This window comes from Neopelma chrysocephalum, unplaced genomic scaffold (assembly GCF_003984885.1).
Source record: "Neopelma chrysocephalum unplaced genomic scaffold, ASM398488v2 Primary Assembly neopelma1_87, whole genome shotgun sequence".
NCBI lineage: Eukaryota > Metazoa > Chordata > Aves > Passeriformes > Pipridae > Neopelma > Neopelma chrysocephalum.
The window spans coordinates 5,224,967-5,244,474 of NW_020897749.1; the positions used below are offsets into that span (position 1 = coordinate 5,224,967).

Below are 19,508 nucleotides of genomic sequence, written 5' to 3' on the forward strand. Positions count from 1 at the left end.
CAATGCAATTACTTAGAGGAATGTTGTCGAGCTCTGTAAGCATTTTTAAATGCTTTGGGAACATGAAACATAATTTTTTTGTGCATAATAGAGATTGCTATTGGTTCCTTTAATATAGATTTCTAGAGAGAACACTGAATGTTAACAGACTTCAAAACATCTTAACTCAAAAGGTCTTATATGTTGAAGCATTTAAGAGTTCTGTTAGGTCTAGTTAGATATCAGTTACAACATTATTGTCAAGACATCTTTTCACACTCACTACAATGCAACTTCATTCTGTATTCAGTAAGTCCATTCTCTTAATTAATAAGAAATAATTTTCAAAAGACCAAATTGAGGTTAACCATTCTGTCAGAGTTAACATAAACACATATAATACCCATTTTCCTAGGAGTTACACTTAATTGTATGTACATGCAGTACCTCAGGTTTAAGTAACAAATAAGAAATGTGTCAAGGAGATGCCATGGTAAACTTCAGAAACTTGTAGGGATGTGTCTTTTGCCAGTATAATGCTATTGGGTGGGGGGGGAAGTTATGATGCTAGAAATACTTAAGATGCCGTTTCTGGAGCACTACAGATCTATTGCAACTACATTCAACAGCCACATGCAGTTGAGGAACATTTCTTCTTGACTGCTCACAAATTATGTCATTTTTGCATGCTGTGCTGCATTAGTCAATGGCAAACAGAAATCACTGTTTACATAAGAGAGAAAATGCAAATTTTCCCCCCTTGAAAATCTCAAGGATAGGACAACAGTATCCCACACTGACGGAGCAGTTACTTGTCCTTGGTGACCGCAGAGTTGCAGAAAAGAGAAAATGCTTATTTTCTTGACATGAGGCCAGCCCTAGGAGTCTAAAAACATAAATTTGCATTCAGTTCCTGTAAGATGAGAAAACTAAGATCAGTTGTAATATAAATATGAATTGGATATAGGAATCAGAGTTATAAAGCTAGGCAACAATTAGTCATTGACTTTTTTATTTTTTATTTTTTTAAATAGGACAAATAACACCCCTGTGGTTCCCTTTTAGCGCTGCCGAGAGAAAAACAGAGAGGCAGCAGGACTGTATCTGACTGAGGGCCTGCTTGAACTGGGATGCAGGAGGCCTGGGACAGGGCCCTCCAGTCTGCTGTGGGCTGCAGCTGACTCGCTCCTCTCCCCGTCCCGATGTGCCGGTGACGGCATGCCAGCCAGCTGCCTTGGAGGCTCAGGCAGCCTTTATGCCTGCACCTGCCAATCATGCAAATTGTGCAAAGGCTGCTGGGGGAAGGAGCCAGCTGCATGGCATGCCAGGACGCAGAGCAAGGGTGCAGCCATCATCTCCCACTCGGGCCGTGAAACGGAGGGTGGCGTAAACACGTCGCTCTCACGGTCCAGTTATCAATTACTTCAAGGGCAGGTTCAGCTCTCCCAGTCCGCTTCTCCAACAAGGCCATACTGGGTTTTTGGACCACCCTGACAGAATGTGTCATCTAGCAATTAGATTCATACATAGATGGGCCCATGGGACATTATAACCATCTGCTGTCCTGAAGTATTGATACGCTGCCCCTCAGTCATCTGTTCCACCCGCACTGTCCCCAGAAGTCACCACGGTTCAGTGAAGAGCTCTGACAGATGAAGCAGACAGGAAGAAAACTGGCTTTTAGACTGATCCACAGCAGCACAAGAAGCTTGTGCAAGAAAGGGACCATGAAGTAACAAGGAGTGAAGACTGAATATGTGTTCAGGATCCACCTGTGCAGCCTTGAACAGTGTCTCCTCCCCTCTCTGTCCCACAGCCTCGTATTCCCATAGCAAGGAGTTTTCGCCTGAGTTTTTGTGAAAGTTCACTCTCATCTGGATTAGTGCTACTGAACACTTGGGAATCAGGATTAGGGCCTTTCTCTTTGCTACTACCAATCACAGAGAGATGTTACCAGGCTCCTGGACTGACCATGGAACGGCAGGAAACCAGAGTGCAGTGGTTAAATTGTTCCTCAGTGTAGCCAGCGCACTAAGAAGGCAATGCCTTCAAAACATGTGCAGTGTCAAGAAACAACTTGTGACATATTGCCCAAATATTGCTGACTCCCAGCCAATTAATGCTAACATTCAGCTGAAACCATGGGGTGTCAGACATCAGCTTCACATATTTATGGCCATCTAATTGATTTTAAGTACTTCTCTTTGTTAAACATTCAGAGGTGCTTCACCATTCAGTTTAGCTTAGACTTCAGCCATCAGACTGAGCTGGGAAAGGTCTTTTAAACAGCCAGTCAGTCTGTGTCAGATATGAACCAGCCACTTTTGGGCACCACGTTAAATAATTTCTGTTCTACAAGTAATAGAGCAGATCTGCCTTTAATTACCCGAGAAGGAAGGGGCTGGCAGGGGACTGGAAAGGAAGAAAGAAAGAAAGAAACAAGAGGCAGATGAGAAAACACTGCTGGTGAGGAAATTCTAATAGAAATTGGGTGATTTTGAGTGAAATCTGGCAGTCTCTGGCACATATGAATGCATTCATTGTTGCTAGTTTTGATTAATGACAGTTGTACAATAGTGTGCTGACAGTCACTGCCATACAGACACAATTTTTTTTGATATGAAACACTGCTGAAAATGCAACCCAATCAGATTTGGCCCCTGAACAACATGTGCTATCATCACTGTACCGTGAATTGAGATTGATTGGTAACCAGCTGTGACAAAGTGGGAAAAAGAGCCTTGTCTTTTTCAAGAAAAGAAAAGAAGAAAAATAAAAAACTGAATTGTGTCAAAACCATTACCATCTGCTCAACTAAATAACAAATAAAACAAAACACATTGACTGTTTTTAACTATCACAAATTAATGTACTGAGGTTGAATTAATGTATTGACTTAAGCATCTAAGAATAAACTTGAATTGAACTGGTTTTGTCACAGTTATAATTTCCCCCCCCATTCAAAAGTGTATCTGTTCTTATTCAGCCACCAACCTTCTGTGGCTATCAAATAAAAAAATAGAAGAAAAATAATTTACTGAACTTAAAGAGAGATTTAGCAACATGCTTTTTTTAAAATACATTTTCCAGAGTGTTTCAGAGAACCTCTTGTTTCCAGATCAAAAATGTGCAAGCAGCTATTCATAAAAATATATGCATTTCTTTTGTCTTTAACTCGCACAGGTAGTGAAAATATGTCTCCAGTGGGAGTAATTACATTCCTAAATGTACAAGTAGGCCTAATTGTTAATGCAAGGATGTACTTGCTTTAGCAGTGTATTTTAAACTTCACAGAATTCATTACTAAATTCAACAACTCCAACTCAGAAAGTCTTATTTCTTGCTAAAGGGAGTTTGCAAGAGGAAAAAGTCACATCTTAACCATTGCAAATGATGCCGCTGGCCTCAAAAGATTTAAATCTGTTTATATCAGGCATCTATTTTCTTCTAAAACATTACTGTAAATAAAATAAATAAAATATTGAAATCTTTGTATCTAGGTATTGTAGGCTTTTCTTTTTTTTTTTTTTTTAGAGATGGCACAAAAATTACTTTGCTCTATTTCCTTTTGCCTGTTTGCCAGACTATTTTGCAAAACACGCACAAAGCTTCAAGATTACTCACAACATGGATGATTAGGGAGCCCAAATAGAGAGATGCTACTGGCCAAAACCAGAGTAAACAGGAGGTAGTTAAGGAGGCTTAAGCTTCTGTCTCCACTTCTCTTTTGTGGTGCTGGCACTTCAGCTCCCAGCACAGTGCCACAGCTTTTCACTGGCTCCAAGACTGTGCCAGATGGAGGGAGCCAGAGGGAAGCTGCAGCGAGATAGGAAGCGTGAGCTCGTTACCTGCTTCAGCCTTGTGTGATCCAGAAGCAGACGGGAGAGCCTCCATTCCCACCGGCAGTGCCCTACTCCCAGCTCCCTTACACAAATGGAGTTTTGTTCACTTCCATCCCACGCACTGACAAGTGGGAGAAGAAAGAAGGCCAAACCTATGTGAGTGACAGCTTTCTGAGGGAAAGATAAGGGAGTCTCTGGTTTCCTTTCCCTAGTAAACCTGAATCACCAACAGAGAGAGCATGAATTTGTACATTTGTGTGCACTGGTCTCAGATTACTCTGTTGTGCCCCTGAAATCAAGGCTAGTTGCTGCTGGGTGTCTCTAAGACACTGCTTACAGCTGTGATAAATTGAGCTACCAGGGAGCGATCCCCAAGGTGCTGACAGGATGGCTACCACTCACATCTACATGTCTGCATTCCCATTTATCTTTTGGCTGTGCCATTCCTGCCACAGAAAGGTAGGAGAATACGTGACATTACCTTTAATTTCTTCCTGGGAGGCACATAGGGAAGCAGTCATACAAAAGGGTTCACTGCCCTTATCCCATACAACAAACCAGAAAAAGAACTATATGACACAGGCTACTATTCACTATTCTGTTTTTTCTTAAAGTATGCTGACAACACGTTCTGCTTTAGTCCAAAACCTCTTACAGGTTGTGATCAGCATATTATTTGTAAAATTTAGGGTACTCACTCTCATTTGCAATAATACAAAACACAAACCCACACTGCACTGTTTTAAACCAAGGCATTCAACCAAATGGCCTAAATCTCATAAAATATGTGTATAACTGTAAAGTCACTGGGCCAACACTGTGAAACCACACCTGTGTCCATGAAAATGGTCTTCTCCAAATTCTTTGGAAGCATTACACGCTGCAGTACTGCTCTTATGTGCAAACAGACAAGTGTGACTGCACATAACTAGTGCCTCACAAAATCAGGAGCCAAGCACTCAAAAGAGAACCAAGAAATTAAAATGAGACTGCTTTTGGATTCTCTTGGAAATAATTTGGAAACAAACAGAAGTTAAGAACAAAACATATGTTTGGGAATCAATGACTCAGTAAACCCTATCGAAACTTATGCAGGCTCCATCTTTTACCTCTACATCTCTGCACAGAGAAGTGTACTCACAGGGAATTACCACATGATAATTACCCAAAATGGGGTCTGATTTGATTTTAGTTCCAGACATGGCTCCATATTTCAGAAACTGGAGCGTCAGTGGAAGTATGATCTAAGAGACCACGTAATGGCTTGGCATGGAGACCCATCCTCCCATCACCAAAAGCAGCCCTTTCCCTCACAGCTGAGACACATTTCCCAGGCACTTGGGGAGATTTGTATTATTAATGCCTATGTCATAAATTCATCCATCAGAAAAGTACCTTTGATTCTCAGAGTTGTCTGGTTTCATCCATTTCTGGGTTCGAAAAATTGAAATGATACTGCAAGAACTGGAACAAAGTAAGGAGATCTGAGCCCAGACCAGCATCTTGCACTCACTAAACTTGGCTCGATGCATTTTTCTTTAACATGAGCACACAGATCATAAGTAGTTTGAAATAAACAGAGTTTGTGTTTGCCTATCTATTATTATTTGCCTTAAGCATGATAAACGATTACTATAAACTTGTCAGAGAACTGAAATATTTTCTAATCAGTATTTTGAATCAGTAACCAACCTTGAAGTGCTAATTAAAGATGAAGTCATGTTAATGTTTTAATGAAACTGTCTTCAATGTTGCAGTTGAGCCAGAAGTCATATTCTTGAAAAGTACATTTTGCTAATGTTAAGCAATTATCAATTTAGGACTTACCAATAGAAACTTAAAATAATTCTCAGGGTTAAAACTTTACCATTGAGGTGTTTTCACTGACTGTGTAAGTTTATTTGTTTTTGACTGAGATGACAATTTTAGTATCCCATGCAGGGATGGAATGTGTTAATGCAGAAGAAATCCCTGCAGGCCACCTATCTCAGTAGCATCAATGGTCAGAGCTCTTGAATCTTATTCCCACTTGAATATAACTGCCAGCTTCCCTCTCCCTGCTCTCCTGAGGGTTTTATAGAAAAATTGCATAGTTAATCATCTTTACTTTTTCTTTCTCTATTTTAATAGTCAATAAACTGATCACAGTGAGATTAAACTGTTTGATATCCTTATACTTTTCAAGAAAGAAGGCTACCTAAATATTGTAAAATTTATAAATACAGTGTATGAACTATGTGATTATTAAGGTTTTACTCAGTATACTCTGCTTTTCTGATAGTAAAGAAGATTCAAGCACTAGAATGAGTATTTTGAGTGAAATGTACATTAAATTTTGCTGCGTCTCCTTCCTGCAAGACTATTTTTTTTACTTCAGCCTTCTGTGAGTGCAAAATTCAGAGAAACCCAAGTTTGAGGCTACTACTACTGGCATTAAATTTTGTTTCTGAACTCTGCCAGTGACTTCATTAATTCCCTGAATTTTAACTACTTTGGGATGTTAAATAAGGGAATAAAAAAACCAAAACCAAACCAAAACAAACATTTTCCTGTAACAATACTATTTCAAGTGCACTGTCAGTGATCACTTCATAGATCACCAATGGTTCACACAGCATAAAGAGAAAACAAGCAGGCAGGAGTGCTAGTTGACACAATTCCTTTATGGATGCTGTCCACGGAGTTGTAAAGCTATTTTTCCAACCTTGACCCTTATGTAAGCAACTGAAGACTGTTTTCATGAATCTGCAAACAGACTGCCTGAAACAATAGCTCTTCTTCAGCTCTGTGGTGAGAACTGACACTTAACATGAAGCCAATTTAAATGTCAATGTTATTAACCATTTCTCTACTGATCAGCCTAGCAGAGCCACACATCTAACACTTTTGCTCACAGCATTTAATACTTCAGACAAATGGAATGGCAGGTAACTACTGGGTTAAACTTTAGACCTCTGGGGTAACTGTGGGATGATGCAATTATAGGACTTTATTCAATGTCAAGCTTTGGGGGATTTAAAATGTAAAAAGTACTCTCATTTACACATTCACTTGGCCTTGTATTTCTCATAAAAGTGTAAGAAATAGTTTTTCACTTACAGAGCAGGAAGCAATCAGTGACAGGCAAAATATCAATTAGAGAAAAGGGATGCTCAACCAAAAGTACAAGAGAAGGAGGTACCCCACAAGCACTGGTGTACATCATCTTGATGCTATGTACACAGAATTAACCAATCCCTGCATCTATTTCACCTCTCATCACCTCCTTATCTCTAAATGATATCTCTGGCTCTACAGAAGTTTCCTCAAATGGTTCAACACAGCAGCAAAAAGATGCTTACACTGCACTTTGCTGAGATCTGCCTGTGTTCACTCAGGAACCACGGACTCTACAAGTTGCAGAGCAGCTCACTCTGTGCCAGCTGTGTGCTGCACTACACCCATGGTAACAGCATCCTCTACAAACCACCTCTACTCCCTCCAGATGTATGTAAGGACGCAAACAGCATATTAAATCTCTTTCTTTCACTATCTCCTTTTGACAAGCTGTTAAGAACATCCAATCTTCTCCCCTATGCTCCTCATAAAGGGACTTAATCTCTCCTTAATGCTTTAGCTTAGGGAAAAAAAAAAAAAAGATGGACATGCAAATCATACAGGATCTAACCAGAGGTGACAAATAGTACATGTGATATTGCTAATATGAAAAACATCCTTTCCCCCCGACCCTTTATTTAAAACCATTAATTGCTATTAATTGCAATAGAAATTTGCTGATGTAACCAAAGATTATATCCATTACACTACTAAAACACACTCTTTACTCTAATTAATTTTCAATACACATTAGACTGCATTTTGTTACAATCGGCACAGATATTAACTCGAACAAAGCACACAGCACTGTAGTGTTATTAACTCATATTTCATTGAAAGGTCAGTCTCCCCTTCGTTATGTCTAGAGAGGGCTGTAGTTAAATACCTCACTATCCCATCCACAGAATATAAATGGAATTATGTAGCACTGTTGTTTACTCTCAAAAATTACTGTCTCTCTTGCTTACAGGGTCCTATCCTGTGATCGTGAACGCAGTGGTTTGAACCCTGGTTAGATGCAAGGTTCCCACCAAAGCTCTCATGAGAGAGCAACAACTCTGCAGACAGCCAGAGCAGTGCAGAAGGAGTGTGTGTGTGGGGGTGTTCCAGATGCCTGAGCTGAGATTCCCCTGCAGCCCAGGGTGCAAACTGTGGTGGGGCAGCTGTGCCCCTGTAGCACATGGAGGTCCATGGCAGAGCAAGATCCACCTGCAGCACATGGAGGACCCCACAATGGAGCAGGAGGATGCCTGGAGGAGGTTGTGAGCCTGTGGGAGAATCCCTGCACTGGAACAGGGGAAGAGTGTGATGAGTCTTCCCCCTAAGGAAGAAGTGGCAGAGACAACATGTGATGAACTGACTGTAACCCCCGTTCCCCACCCCCTGCATTGCTCTGAGGGGGCAGGCAGAGAAAATCGGGGGTGAAGCAGAGCCCGGGAAGAAGGCGGTGGGGAGGTGTTTTTAAGGTTTGGCTATATGTCTCATTATCTTATTCTGATTTGGTTGATAATAAATTGAACTAATTTTTGCCCACGTGAAGTCTTTTTTGCCCATGGCAGTAACTGGTGAGTGATCTCTCCCCATTCGTATCTTGACCTGTGAGCCTTTAGTTATATTTTCTCTCCCCTGTTCAGCTGAGGAGGGGAATAATAGAAAGGTTGGGTGGACACTTGGCATCCAGCCAGGGTCAACCCACCACAGTGGAGAAATACAAATGCAGAACTTCTCTGGCCTTCAGGGCCTTTCTGGATCTCCTGTTAAGGAATCCAGCTTTTCTGAGTTCATTAGGATAAGGTTTGCTGCCAGTTGCGTTTAAATGCATTTCAAAGATTTGCATCTGGAAGACAATAACATATTTTTAAAATTTCGTGTTTTACTCTCAGTTTTGGGCTCACAAGATGCCATGGAGGAAAGCACAGAAATTATAGGTGTGTATTTTTCAATAAGTGCCATCTGGAGTGTGACAGTATTTCTGCCCAGACTTTGCAGATGCCGTCACTTTTCAGGTACAAAGCATCCAGTTTCAAAAACATAGCAAAACTAACACCTACACAGACTTGTGTTGGTTGCAGCTAACATACATACTGGAATATATAATTTAACTCTATGCTTTAAGAATGCTCTTTCCCAAATAATTTTTAATTAATATTGCTAATCTTCAGCAAATAAGAAAGCTTACTGTGCTGTTTGTGGTTTTCACTGCTGTGTGATACCACACTGTTTCATTTAATAACCTACAATCTCTTAACCCTCAGCAATATACCTTGTGTAAACTTCACACCATTGTCGTTCTGAAGCATCACTCTTGGTTTTTCTGCCTACACTCCCGCTGCCTGGGTGATGCATAAAACCAATACCTCTTCCTGCTGGTGCAGTTGCCACTTTTCATCTCTAGTACAATATCCACCTAATCAGACAGTGCCTGTAAGTGCAACTTAAAAGAGCAGGTTGTAATTTCATTAAAGATGTATTTACTGAGCTAAAACAGCTGTTCTGGGCTGGAATGCAAAAAAAAAGGCCTATGTGATTGCTACTCAGTCATTTTTAAGGCAACTGAAAAATACATTTGCTGAGCTAACCTCACTCTCCCGAAGAGCTGGCACTGCTAGCTTCTTCTGTATAAAAGGTTTAAACAGTTATTATAGTGTGTCATAAATTTTGACTTGTAATTGAAAATCTCTTCACTTCCTACAAAAAAAAAAAAAAGTCCTTATTACTTGCTATGTAATTACAGACCATGCAGCTGCTCTCTTCGGCTTCGCTAGAAAATTTGAAGAAATGAAACACTGTGCAAACCTTATTCAAATGTTATTAAATTGCTAGTCATAGATATGCCACTCTCATACTGGAGGCTCTCAAATAATATCACTTTCTTCCTGTTACCAGGACTAAAAAGTAGATGAATCAAAAGTGGATCCAGGCCATATTGAGTTTCCCACCACACAGGAGAGCATCAGGTCTTTAGCAGGAAAGTATAATCTCTATTTCTGCCAAGAAGACATCAAAGGAAAAGATACCTGAGCATGTATCTGGAAAGAGACTTCAATGCATAAAGACAATTTTTATTTCATTTTCAATAGGTCCTAATAATTATGCATAGCCACAATTGTCTAAGTCATTTCAGTACAATCTTTGTGCCATTTCCTTGTGTCACTTATAATGAAAAGAAACCATTCATGAAATAGTGAACCTCATATTTCAGCCAAAGGCATAGGATTGGTGACCCCACAATATCCTGTTCACCTCCAGTGGTTTGACATGAGTCATACTTGATTAACTATTCCCTAGCCTTTGTGTACTGCAGAGGCTATGGTGTGATGCTGAATTTTTAGAGTAATTAAAATAAAATATACACCATGCGCCCCTACCTTTGATTTACAATGGATTTCAGTCTTGGGTCACTGATTTGAAATGGCAGCTTCTGGAAAAAGACTTTACAAACCCCTGACTACACTTTGCATTTTGTTTCTCCCTGTTGGTGCTGTATCAACATATAACCAGCAAGTTATTAATTTGCTGGGATCAGTTTGGGCTCTAACAAGGATTTTAAAGACTGAAGATTACAATTAATTCATTATCACAACGTAAAAGAACAATGAAAATGGTTATCATACATAAGTCACAACACTGTTTCCATCTGGTATTTATTGTTTTCTTAATTCCTGTCCAGCCATATGCAGAAGAGCTCCAGGATACATATCACAGTCTGAAATCTCAAGTCAGGTCTACAGGATGTTGGACAAGTAACTTCCTGTGTCTGCCAGTGAGATCAATGTTTCCTCGGCGTTTTGAAAAATTCCACTCAAAGAACCATTTTAAGGTTCTAAATTCAAAATACAGACTACCATAGTTGGTTTAGATCATCAAGTCAAAGCAGCTAAAATTTGGAATGAAGTTTTGGACCTTCAGAATAAACTAACTGTTCTCAGTTTTAAAGCACAATATTCATATATTTCTGGTTAATTACACAGACTTTTCAACAAATGGCCAAATTAATTTTTTATAAACAGTGATGCTTTCAAACATAATCATTTCTTCAGAAGCTAGGATTTTTTTTCTCTTTTAATCCAACTGCAACTGGAGATGCTTGTTGTTCATCAGGGACCTTTATAATTAAAACTCCAACAGTCTGAAATTATTTTCCAATGATTACTCAACACACAAATTGGTGCAGCAATGCTATTTATTCTTGTCACCAGAAAATACTGTGATTGCTTTCACACATGTCACTAAAAAAAACCCTAAAAGTAAGTAAGGTAGAAAAACAGAGAAGGAGTTCTGAAAACGATGGATCCATTACTACTGATTCTGGCATTCACCAGGAGCAAATTACAGAAACAAAATGCAAAAATTCAGTTTGTCCCACTTTGCTGCCACTGAACTAGACACTTTTGGAAGTCGAACTAACAACAGACACATTCAAAATTTTGCAGTAATTGTTGAAACAGGTACCTACTATAATTGTCTTGTAATCTAGGGATGAAGCCAAAAGGAAATTATTGAAAAAATGAAAACCGGCAGATGTGCAAAGAACGTTGTTAGCTGTAGAAACAGGAAATTGATGTTGAAAGTTATAAGACAAATAGCTGCACAGATCTGCTCAGAAGAAGTGTTTATGCATGTAGGAAGAATAACAAAGGGAATTCCTTGAGGGCTTTATATTTCACTGTAGATGTTGAAATACTTAAAATACAGGGGCTCAAAAGCTGAAAGCTAATTTCTCTTTTACCTCAAAAAAAAACCCAGAAAACCCACCTCCCACTGCAAAAAGGAAGAAAAACTTTGACATTCTCTTCTTAATTTATAAAATTGCTATATTATAATTTTCTCATCCATCTATCTATTCCTTCAGACTGCACTTGAGCAAATTTCTTTGCTGGTTTTAAAAAATCCAAAAAAACCCCAACCATAGCTTTTTGTTTTAGACGTTCCAAGTTAATCTTCCTTGATGAAGCATCACTCTTTGGACAGTGAAGACTGCTCACATATTCTGCTGTACATATGAAACATTTTAGAAAAGAAAACATACAGTGCTGTCCATCAGAGGTATTTGCTTCTGAAGTGCAGATGTCAGATTCTACTGGATGACCACAATCCATGTGGCTCAGATGGTGGTCACCTGCTACATGAGCAGGGGCTGTGTTAGTCCTCTGTCCCCCAAGGTGATCTCCAGAGTGAGGTTCTGCAACCTTGCCCCTTCCTTACCCACCCCTCTGATGTTCTGGGAAACAGATATAAATGGAGGCACACCCTCCCTTTCTGTTTTAAGATGCCAAAACACAATTAATGAAATGTTAAACAGCAGTGTGAAAACACTGCAAAACTTTGAGAGTAGTTTTGGAGCCTGAAGTTGATTATTATCAGAATGTATCCCATGAACCTTCTCTCCTTTTAGTTAAAAGCCCAGTGAAAACTCTTCCTACGCTTCCTGCTAAATTTCTTCTTCCTTAGAAATACATCATGAATGAACAGGAAAAGTCATCTCAAAGTACACAGTACTATGTTTTTCACAGTAAGATAAAAAAACAAAAAGAAGTAACATAGACATTAAAAAAGAAACTATTAAAAATGTAACCTAACCAAAGACATTGTTGGCTCTTCATCTATTACTACTGCTTATGAGACCAAGAAGTAGACACTATTTAAAACAACAGAAGTAATACAACAGCAAGAATAAATCACAGAAGCACAATGTATTTACTGTGCAGTACTCTACAGTGCATGGTCAAATAGCAACCAAACAGAAAAATCCATCCTGACATCCAAAAGTCTTCTCTTCAAAATAATATTTTGTGTATTACATGCATACACATCTGCCAGTATAATCAGCAAAACAGCTAAGTCACTATTTAATTTAAGTTGCAAGAAAATTAATTTTTTTAAGTATTTTTATATATATATATATATATATACACACATACCTATCTTACTTATGTAGAAAAGTTTTTCCTAGATTATGTATTCCATTAGTATATTTCACTGATGGAAAAGATCAACTATGGTGGGGGAAAAAATTCTAGTGCTATTCAGATCTGCTGTTGAAATTAAAAGTCACAAGGCCAAGAAGGATTTGTTGGGTTATGGAGACCCGGGTTTTAATTCCCGTTCCCAGACCTATTTCTGTGTTAATACTTTTTAATGTAACAATGATTCAGCATCAAAACAAGGAAGAGTTTCAGAAAATGAGGACCAAACGCTGTTCTGTTAGCTGAAAGGAGCCAAACTAATTTAATACTCTTTCACAGGAGAGTCTCTCTGCCCCTGCTCACTCTGGAATTTTCTCTGTGTTTGTTCCAGAATACACGAATCTTTCTTGAACACAAGGGGCCTGTTCCAGATTTCAGCTTTGCTTTATGCTTGTGCTAGTCTGGCTTTTTTTTTCCTCAAGAGGAAGGTTTCTCTCCAAGACTGAATAGAAGTGAACTAAGGAGCCAGCAAAGCCCACCTCAGTGCTGTGCTTCTAATCCATTCTGCTAGTGCAACAGAGCAACTCTCCTGCCAAGTTGTCTCCCTCTTGGTATCAGCACATTATTCTGAAGGCTACTCTCACTAATACATTCCTAAAACATCTTTACTGTCTCCAGTAAATTCAGTGAATACCCATGTGCTCACAACACCTACAAATCATTTTTCTTCCTTCCGCAGGAATCCATTACCCGGACAACTCACCCAGACTGGGTGTCCCTGCTCAGCTGGCTCTGGAACAAGTTTTGCAGTGCCAAAGACCAGCCATAAGGGAAATAAATCTCGGAAATAATGTCAGACAACAAGCTGTAAGTAGTAGGGATGGATTCCAGCATTATTCAACAACTGAAATTTGAAAGTGTGGGGAACGTGATTGTTGCTCTCACCTTCCTCTCGGTAAATCTGCATCATCTTTCTTCCACCGGACTGTGGGTGTGGGATCCCCCTGCACCTGGCACCGGAAATCCACGGCCTCCTCCTCCAGCACCACTTGGTTTATCGGTCGCCTGAGAAACGTGGGACGCTCTTGAAAGAGACATTAAAATTCCTTGGTGAGTCAGAGGGTTGAAATGAACATTTTTTGACTTTTCAGCATCTTTTTGTTTACCCATCCACCACACAGAAAGGAGGCTGAGCTCCACAAATTCAGACAAGTGGAACTGATGATGTGCATAAAGAGCCAGGAAGAGGGCTGTCAGGCTGGAGAGGCAGGGGCTGTCACATCTGGCCCTCAAGGAAGAGTGGAGTGCCACCAGAAGGCAGCCTGTGCCAGGACTGACTGCCCACCTGCCCTGCTGGACAGCACACAGGCCTCTGAGCCAGTACCCTTCCCTGGGAATGCTGTGGCTCTGCACTGCTGCACACACAAAGCCTGATCTGAGAGCTCCTGCCTGCTCTAGCAGTGTATGAGCTGCCAGTGGAGTCAGCCTGCCTTTGGCAACAATCAATACCTTGACGCTTCAGAGAAAAATTTAAACTTGGCGTTAGGCATCTCAGGCAATTGCGGAGTGTCGGGCAGAGGACAGAGCTCCCCTTCACCGACTTCACCATGGAAAACCAAATTAAAGTCTGAATAATAACTTCTGTTTACCCTTGTTATTTTAGCCTGCACGGCTACAAATATTATTAATCAGCCTAATGTTGTACAGGCCTGCTTAAAATCCAGATGCAGAGCCACAATCTGCTCTCAGTCGTCCTGGTGCAGTACCCTGTATACAGACACTGCTACAAACCCCAAGTACCGGTAATTTCATTTGAAAGGATGTCACTGGGGTGAGTTTCCAAGTTGCCTTTGGATTGCATAAATTTTGTTTGTCCTCTCAGCCATACCACACTTTTATTGTCATAAATTATTTATGCTAGTCGAACCATTATGAGACTGGGTTTACGTGAAGCAGTATTTCCACTCAAGACAGGGATTTATCATAAAGACATTTAAAACTGGTTACGCAAACTACGTTTCACATTTCATTCTCAGCAAGTTGAAGGGTATGATGTCACTTAAAAAAATTACTCAAAATTCACATGGATGCAAGTAATACCAGATTCTGACTCGGGCAGTTTGTCTTGGTAACTACAGAGCTGAGTTTATAGGTTGGTTATACATGTTCATTGTATGCAAATAATAATAAAAATAAAAACCATTAAAGAGCGTTAATAAGGTTGCAAAATCAAGCAGGCAGCACCTCACTGCCAGAACTAAGGCTGCCTGCGTGCCTGTTAATCACTTCCTTTCTGTTTATGCCTTATGGGACTGGTTGCAATTATATGATAACACACCATTTTTCCCCGAACATCTCCAGATTGTTGGTGTTCATTTAATGAGCAGGTGTTTAATATTTTGCTTTAGTTGTACTGTTTAGTGGGTGGCCTCCTGTCATACTACCCAAACTTCACTTCAAAGGCAGAATTATTAATTTCCTCATGACCTCTATTACACATATCTTAATGCTTAACGAGCAACTCACTTATTTTCGTAACTCCTTTCCGAGGTGTGATGGAGATCTTAGAAAGCAAGACAAAAAGTATCTGCTAAATTTTTATGCCCAACCTGAGCCACAAAACTGGCAATTTTTGAGGGGCGGGGAGAATTAAACATTAATTTTGTGTGTTCAAAGCTCAGCTTCCATCGAATTCAGTTGCAGACAAAAAAAACGTTCACCCCTTTTATGAATCAGAATATCAAGTCAGAAAATTAAGGAACACAAAACCACCTGTTAGTAATTATGCAAATGAGTGACAGCATCAGATAGGAATTCCATGATAGTAGCAAGGGGACCTATTGGCAGGGGAAAATGTATTTTGTCAGCAGAAGAATAGACACGCTCAAGAATCTATAGCACTTTTCCAGATGATAGAGATAAGAATATGTCTAACGGGCAGAGATTCTTCTCCCCAAGCCATTGCTTTTGTCCTATTCCTGTTCCTGCCCAGGACCTGCAGGTTTCTGCAACGTTTGGGCAAGTAAATTCAGTTCTAGTCTCTTTCTACACATTGAAATCTTTACTATTCCACATTTCAAGTCTGTGTACAAGCCATATCCAGCTGCTGACTGCTTCCTTAGCCAATTTGTCTCATCTTAGCCCAGAAATATTGTATTGGACCTGCAGTTCTCAGGACAGAAAGCTTCTTCCATTCCTCTCCTCCAAACCTTTGCCCATTTCTCTCCAATTACTCCTTTTACTCAAAACTACAAGAACTTCAACATTTTTAGAGAAAAGTGAATTATTTTGGCAATTTCAAAAACAAATACATTAAAATGAGTTTTCCAATCAGGCATGGAAAATTTTGGATAAAGCCTTTTTTAGTTTGACAAACTTATTAAAACTGGACAAGGTAAAAAACCCTATTATTTCTTAACGTTAGTGCTAAGCAATGCACTTGGCCCACCTGTAACTATGTGAATCTAAATGGGAATTTCTTTATGAAACTTTCTGCAGGTTAGCAACAGTATCTTATTCACAGCTGCTCTCCTAAGGAGATCTCAGACCAAACCCTGCTCTGAGTTCATACATAATACATTCTTCATTTTGGTATTTGTTTTTCAGAGATGATCCTAAACCAAAAAATTTAGATCCAGATTGACATTTTTAATTGGCAATTTGGAGGCCCTTGGTTCATCTACATTGAATTTAAATAACTCTGTGTGTACCTGCACCATGGCTTGGTCTGCACATAAAAATTATTTTAGACCACGTTTATAAAAGCTGTATGTAAAGAGCTAAGAAATTAGTGTGTGTATATTGATGAAATTGCTACTTGTGGCTGTAAATTCTTCTCCACAGGAGATGAAGAAATAAATCCCTGTTGCATGTTGAGGAGAACCCAGAAAGTAAATGGCCCAAAGGTCATTAAGTAAATCACTGGATTCCACATCTAGGCAATTTAGGAGCATACACCCACGTTTGTTTCAGATCAGCTTCTTAAACTGTGTATTTTCAAAAACATTTAAGAAGTTTCTAGAAAATAAATAGCTATGAAAGGACAGATCCCAGTTAGCAAGGACATGCAGATACCATTAACTGCTGGTTCCATTTTTCCATCATCTCTGCATTTTGCACAGCGTGAATCAGGAAAGAACAAGTTACCTCTCATGTTGTTTCCTGTATTTATATCACTCAGAAAACCCCTTGAATGTGTCCAATAGCTAATTATACAGCTATAAAGTGATCAGAGCGAATGCCATTGCCAATGCAATTAACATTCTTTATATGAGATTAACTGGATTTGAGTCACCTGCATAACTTGCTTACAATGTTAATCTCTCAGGAGACAGAGCGCTGCCTGCCCAAGCATGCTAAATAAAGAAGGTTTCTTCACACAGCCAGGTCAAATTTAGTTTAAGAGCTAATCTTGACAAAAAAATCTTTTTTTATTTTTTTTCTTTTCTTATGAAATGGTTTGTCCATAAATAAAGCCTTGTGGTATAATTAAACATTGTTATTCTGTCAACAGCATCCAGAACACAATATATTTGAGAAACAACAAGAAAGGGTGATAAATTAAAATCACAGACATATATAAAAATTTTAATATAGCTATTTTATAAGCTTTCACTGAGTAAATAAAGTACCTACTTCCCAGACTTTCTCTGATGAATATTAAAAATCTTTGAAGAGAACTATAAAATAGGTCATGGTTATATGTCATGTCAACCAGTCATGCTATTACTAGGGTGACCTTTATAACTTCAGAATAAACTTTGCTTGCAGTTATAAAAGGGGGTTGTTAATGCAATCTGGACACACATCTAACAATCTGTTGCAGAGCTCGAGATATGCACTGCAAGGAAGCCTACAGATCCTAACCAGAAACAGGAAAATGCTTTCCTTGCTTTGGGTGCTGACACAAGTTAACCTCAGAACTCAATTTTTCCCATATTTAACAATTGGTCTGAGTAACACAGTCTATTAGAGAGGCTCAGATGACCTTCAGATGTATTACTGCCCTTTCTCTGTTCCTCAAAAAGTTAGACAGCCATACATGGGGCCTCAATCTAATTAAAATGATCCTAACTACCTTAATATATTTTCTCTGCTGAGGCAACTGCTAGAGTGAAAGATTTGATGGTCCCCATAATGCAGAGCCTCAATCTGATTTGGAATTGTTTTCTCTGTCTTTGCTGGAGAGAAGACATAACTTTTTTAAAATGTTTTTGTGTTCTAGAAAGAGTATTAAAACAAAAATTAAAAGGCTTTGGGGAGGGATTTAATAGCAAATGTTAAAAATAAAAGCTTTTTTCCCTTTAGCATTCTGATGCAAAAAGAAAAAAAAAGGGAAACATTAGATGGTTGGAAGTAAGTCTCACTTCAGAATGCTGTCAATAGAATAGATATTTTATTAAATACAACGTGATCTGGATGAAGTAAAACTCTCTGCCAAAAAAGAAGACATGGAACAAGACAGGATATTACGATCTGACTAAATTTACCTATGTTGGCCAAATAAATGAAAATAGAATTGCAAAAGCATATGGCTTTATATTTAAAGACATTCTTCTACTGCCTCTTTTTAGGTACTTTTCTATTTTTCATTTAGAAATAAGCACCTGTGCAGACCTTACAAACTTCTGCTCCCTAAGCAGCACCCAAGGTGAGATGAGCTTGCCCAGTAAAGGCATGGAGCACCGACAAGAGGCACACGCAAATGCAGTAAAATTATTTTTATCCATTGCTAGTAATTTTCTCCTTTTATATGTGTCTACAACCATCTTCATTTCAGTTTTTACTGACCATTCCATGCAGACCTTGGAGACCAAATCAGACCCTTTTTCACAGCAGTGTCATTATCCTATTACAACTCCTCTGTATCTGTGAATAACAAACATTGTAAAGACAAACTGGCTTTTTGCAAATTGCCACAAGTAGACTGCAAGTGGAAAATACAAGTATTGGAAGAAAACCTGGAAAAGCTTTCATCTGAAGGACAAAACACACACTGCTGATTTCTCTGTCTCGACCTGTGAATGTATACCTGGTTTTGGTAGATTTTTCCATGTGACTGGGAAAGCTTCTGGGACTAATTTCCAGGATACAATGGGACAAGACTCTCTGCTAAGGCCTTCCACATAAGCAGAGCTCAAGAAAGTAAAATGGGGCACATTGTCTTCATTAAAAGATTTTTGGATTTCTTTCCTCTAACGCCATGTCGTCACAGAATACTCTTCCTGAAACTACGGCTTCTCTTTCAGCCTGACAATATCTACAGAACATCAAACACAAATACTTCTTCAAGCATCAGACAAAAGTACCTCTTCATCCCACAGGACCTTATTAGCTGAAAAAAGGGTCAGGTACCAAAGTTAAAATCAAAGATTAATCCAAAACAATCTTTATTATGTCCAAATTGACATATCTTTTAAAGACGTTTTTGTACTCTTCTTAGTTATGTTTTATATTCTTTTGAGGCTCTTCTAAATATATCTTTTTCCACTGCTTGATGCCAGCCTCTTGAAGTTGATATACTAAGGCTTTCATTGATTTCACTGAGCTTTAGAATCAATATACAAGATATACCTTTGTACATGCACTTCAAACATATCATTTTAAGTCCAAAGGAAAAAAAAAAGAAGAGTCTGAAACAGTTAAAAGAACTTGAAAACTTAGAACAAGGCAGTAGCATGACAAA

At 39.1% G+C, this 19,508-nt stretch overlaps 1 protein-coding gene across 13 annotated transcripts in view; it reads right to left on the minus strand.

The window, feature by feature from the left end:
- The window catches only part of ROBO2 (roundabout guidance receptor 2), a 1,078,275-nt gene that overhangs the window by 123,113 nt on the left and 935,654 nt on the right, over positions 1-19,508 (minus strand). For all 13 annotated transcript variants that reach the window (XM_027692569.1, XM_027692568.1, XM_027692575.1 and 10 more), the window contains one exon: positions 13,769-13,907. In XM_027692569.1, coding sequence (XP_027548370.1) covers positions 13,769-13,907 — 139 coding nt within the window. The remainder of the gene's footprint in view (positions 1-13,768; positions 13,908-19,508) is intronic.